This window comes from Rhinopithecus bieti, unplaced genomic scaffold, assembly GCF_001698545.2.
Source record: "Rhinopithecus bieti isolate Rb0 unplaced genomic scaffold, ASM169854v2 scaffold_58035, whole genome shotgun sequence".
Taxonomy (NCBI): Eukaryota; Metazoa; Chordata; class Mammalia; order Primates; family Cercopithecidae; genus Rhinopithecus; species Rhinopithecus bieti.
The window spans coordinates 1-4,451 of NW_016822112.1; the positions used below are offsets into that span (position 1 = coordinate 1).

Consider the following 4,451-nt stretch of genomic DNA (forward strand, 5'->3'; position numbering starts at 1 on the left):
TTCACTTCCAGGGTAACTAATATACTGTAAATTCAGGAAAGATGTGCTTCAGGATTTTTTTTTTGACTGAAATAGTGATGTCTTTTTGTGAATATTCATTCTTCAGTAGAATAATTGGCCAGCAGAAAACACCAAACTCTGTCTAGCATGTATGTATCAATTAAACATGAAATAACTTGAATTATATGATCATAATTTTTATATTCAAATTTCATTTCAAAATACATTACTTTTTAGTGGTAATAGTAGTCCTTCCACCAGTGGAGGGTTGATTTTGAGAGGAATATATTTCTTGCCGCAACTTTGAGAGTTCCTTACAAATAAAAGATAATATAATCATTTGACGGAAAGTAGAAACATAAGATAATAAATACATTTAATAATTTAGAAGGGTTACTAACAATGATTACACCCCCTCCCTTTTGCTCCTTTTTAGCCTTGAGGTAATAATGTTCTAATTCCACTTGTTGAATATCATCTAGTGTTGCTTCACAGTACCTAATAAGTTATATTATATGCCTGTGCAGGAACCTGCAACTGATACAGGATATCTAAATTTGGAAGATAACTTGAGATTGAAAGAGGGTGGTTCTCAAGATGAGGATGTGAAAGTTTTTGCTCTGAAAAGCCTGAAAAGTATATCCATAGAAGAAAAGTACTGAAACTTTAATATATAAGCAGATATAGTTTCTAACATGATATTATCAATGAATGTTACTACCAGCACCATTTGCTCCATAACAGCAATACAATATTACCCATAATTTTTGATAATTCCTTCAGTATCTATTGAATGCCAGGTCGTGGACTACATGCTACAGATACAAGGAGGAATATAACACATGCTTTAATGAAGCAGCTCATAATGTAGTAAGGAGGTCACAGTCTACTGGGAATTTCACTGCTAATGAAATATAAAATCAATGTCTTAAAAATATTAAATGTACAACAGCATTTATTTTTGCTTCAATTCTAACTTTCATTTGAATTATTTCTCCTGAAATATGTATATTCTACTTCCTCACTTGCACCTACATTTTATTTCATGAAATAAAATGACTCCTGGATATGTGTCCTTTTCTAGTCCACGGGAAGTATTTGTCCTACAGTACTACAGTACTAAGTTGTATTACTTTTCTCCATCCCCACCCCTTCCTTTTATACCTCTGACTGACGCTTTATAAGGGAATCCTTCTCTTCCAGTAAGCTTGTCAGTTCATGAAGCTTAAATTGGAAGTCACTACAACTTCCGTCTCTCTTTGAAACATCTTTATGGTACTGGGTTAATTGGGACTAAGGATTTAAAAGAAATAAGTATAGTATAATCTTCATATAGAAAATATGTAACTGAGTTCCAGGGAGGTTAGGTGACACAAACTCGCATAGTTAGTTATGAAATGAAAGTAAAATACCAATAGTCATAAACTTTCACAGAATTTCGTGAGTATGTAATATGAAATGAAATGCCAATTACAAATTTCTCCTTTTTTTAAGGTGTCTTTGCTATGTAGGACTAAACATTATCTACGTAACAGTCTTAGGCCACAAGATTTAAAGTAAAGCTAAGAAAACAGGCATTTTAGAGTCCTTGAAATGATAATTCAGGAAATTGTAATACCAATAACTGCTATTATATTCTGATTTTCAGTTCACAAAATATTCCTCCTGCATGAATTATCTCAGTTCTCACAGCACTCCTGTGAAATAAGCATTATTATAATCTTCATTTACAAAACAGATAGTGGACTCCAGAGAGGTTAAATGACACAGTCACACAGTAACATAGCTGCAACTCCAAGACAGATCTTCTGACTACAAATATTGTCCATTTCCCTCTTTACCTCATATGTGTATAGCTTAGGTAGAAGTGCTATTAGTAATGTTGGGATGGAAAAGAAATCAGTGGAGGAAATCTGCTAGAAGTATTGGTAGGTTTTTAAAACAAATTATATTTTGCTTCATTTTGATTTTTGGTAAAAATTATACAGTGATGTTTGGAGAGATAAATTTGTGATTATTTTGTTGATGAAAACATTTAACTACATTTTACTACATTTAGGAATCAGTAAAATAAGGGTTAAATTAAGTAAATTCAACCTAGAATTACAAGATAAGGTAATATATACTTACAAATATCACCTTAATTTTGATGTCAACTATAGGTACATAAAACTTAACGCTGTTTTCCTCCTCATGCTTGACAAAGTCCTTGCTATTTACCATCCCTCGAAATTAAGTGAGAATTTTTACAAATCTAACTGTGGCTCTGTTGAGTAATCTCAAATATTGCTTTTGCCTACGTAAGCATGCTTTAGGCAAGATCATGAAGAGTTATCCACTTATCCCAAAAAATAAATTAATAAAAACCAAAACACTGAAATGAATGTCTTATTTCACTTTCCTGGAAGAGATTAAACTAAATTAGAAAATAATTTAACAGTTATATTTTAGACACAGTAATGTGTATTTAAAACAAAAGGATACATGACATATTTCTAAAACTCTACCTTCAGCTATTTTTTTTTTTTGTAGCTTTAAACTTGAATCCATCATTATCTTGCTAGAAAGTTTGTGCTGACCTGTATATTTATGCAGTGTAGGATCAACATACCCTCAGCCTGCAGATCTCTCTGTCTTTCTCCATTCTCAAGTTTTTTACCATCTCCGTGTAATGGTTGCCAATCTCATCCATTTTAGCCTGCAGCATTGGGCCTGTGCAAGTCTCAGAAACCTACAGAAGGCAAAATAACTATCTGTAATTGGGTTGTTTTGAAGAAAATATGTGTTATGTTACAAGGATTATTATTAGATGAAAACCACATGATTAAGTAAGACATTGAAATAATGAAAGTGATTTTCCGGAACTGCATTATAAAGCTCAAATGTCAGTCATTAAGATCTAACAGTACGTGAGGGAAAACAGTCCATATATTTTCTCAAGATCTATCTATCTATATATATATATATATTTACTATTGCCAATGCTAGGATTACAATGATGTAACTAAGGTAATACTGTATATTTAAAAGGAAGTTTTAATACCTGCATTCTAAGGTTTTGATTCTCTTGCTCTAAATTACGTTTACAATATTCCAGTTCTTTTAGTCTGTATTCCATGTCTGATAGTGTATGTCGAAGAGAGAGATTGTTTTCTTCCAGTGCCTGGCATTTTGAACTTGAGTCTTGAAGTCCTTGCTGTAAAGAAGACACAAGTACATAAGACAGATACATTTTGTTTTTGGTGAGGGAGTGTTCTTTTTATTGATTCATTCAATTGAATCAAGTAAATATTTTCCTATGCCCAGTTTTCTTATACTCTTGGTCTTAGATGGTACTTGTAAGTCAGCCATGTAAGATATTATAGTGATGCCTCTAGTCTCACTTGCCTATTTTGTGTGACAGGGAATCATGAGTAGATGAATTTATAATGTCTCAATTTAACAATCAGACTCTTGCTACTCTGTGACAATACTACCCTGCTTTCTAGTAGGCACAAAAACAACTATATGCCTGATTATTTATGTGACAACTAGTAACTGAGCAAGAATTTGGGACAGCCATAGGAGTAAAGATCAGGAAGAGGGTAATCCTTAGAGACTACTTACAATTTCCTAGGAATTCTCTCTGCTCAGACATCCAGAGAACTCATCTAGGGTTTTTTCAGTCATTTATTTATTGCACAAACATGTGTTAAGGTCTACAACAGCTTTTTTTCATTGACATGTTAGTAGATTAAGTAAATGCATGAACCTAAATTTTTAGTATTTATACAATTCTGGTCACCCAACAAGACAAATAATTGTGTCCCATATGTGCTTTATATCTCAAATAGATAGGATTATCTGTTTTTCTGAGAGGGCTTTCAGCCATTGGAAATACCTGAAGCCACTCAATTCTCATATGAACAAATTTTTCCATCATATTTTCGTTCTGTCTTGATTATATCTCATAACTCCAGTGTGCCAGTAATTGTGCATATGAAAAGCTATCAATCTAGATTAACATCAATAAAAGCATCAATTTACCTTCTGCTGGTGATTATTTGCTCTCACCGATGCCAAGAGTTCTTCATACTCTTTTATTTGAGTTTCTTTGAATGATAAATCTTTCTCAAGTCTCATCTTGTCATTTTCCAGTGACTAGAAGCATAAATTATTTATTATGATTCAGAATTACAGAATCTTAACAGTCACATAATACAAAGACTTGTTTACCTTGGAAGATTTAAATAAGTACTTGTTTCATTTGTACTTGTTTAATAAAGCAGAATTCTTAAAAGTTAAGAAAATATGGGATAGGAAGTGATTGAAACTTCCAAAACCTTCATTGAAAGAGACATTTTGATGGACTAACTGTACATGAAATGAAGCAGAGCCTTCTGAAATATTTTAATGTTTTCCTCCAATCTACAAAGAGTTCTTGTTAATCCCAGCAAGTGGTAAATTTTTAA

At 32.4% G+C, this 4,451-nt stretch overlaps 1 protein-coding gene across 1 annotated transcript; it reads right to left on the reverse strand.

The window, feature by feature from the left end:
- Positions 1-226: 226 nt before the first annotated feature.
- Positions 227-4,134, reverse strand: LOC108521160 (protein POF1B). The gene is made up of 5 exons (XM_017860809.1): positions 4,027-4,134; positions 3,044-3,196; positions 2,612-2,731; positions 1,165-1,293; positions 227-313 (listed from the first exon to the last, which is right to left on the reverse strand). Exons 1-5 carry the CDS (start codon positions 4,120-4,122, stop codon positions 227-229), a joined length of 585 nt encoding a protein of 194 aa, XP_017716298.1. The 5' UTR covers positions 4,123-4,134.
- Between the last annotated feature and the right edge of the window lie 317 nt (positions 4,135-4,451).

Bases quoted from the DNA above. Each gene is read 5' to 3' on its own strand.
- LOC108521160 (XM_017860809.1), bottom strand. From the start codon at position 4,122: ATGAGACTTGAGAAAGATTTATCATTCAAAGAAACTCAAATAAAAGAG. The intron at 3,197-4,026 runs GTAAATTGATGC...TCTTCTTTACAG, and splicing joins CAAATAATCACCAGCAGAAG to CAAGGACTTCAAGACTCAAG. The intron at 314-1,164 runs GTATAAAAGGAA...TTTATTTGTAAG, and splicing joins TTATAAAGCGTCAGTCAGAG to GAACTCTCAAAGTTGCGGCA.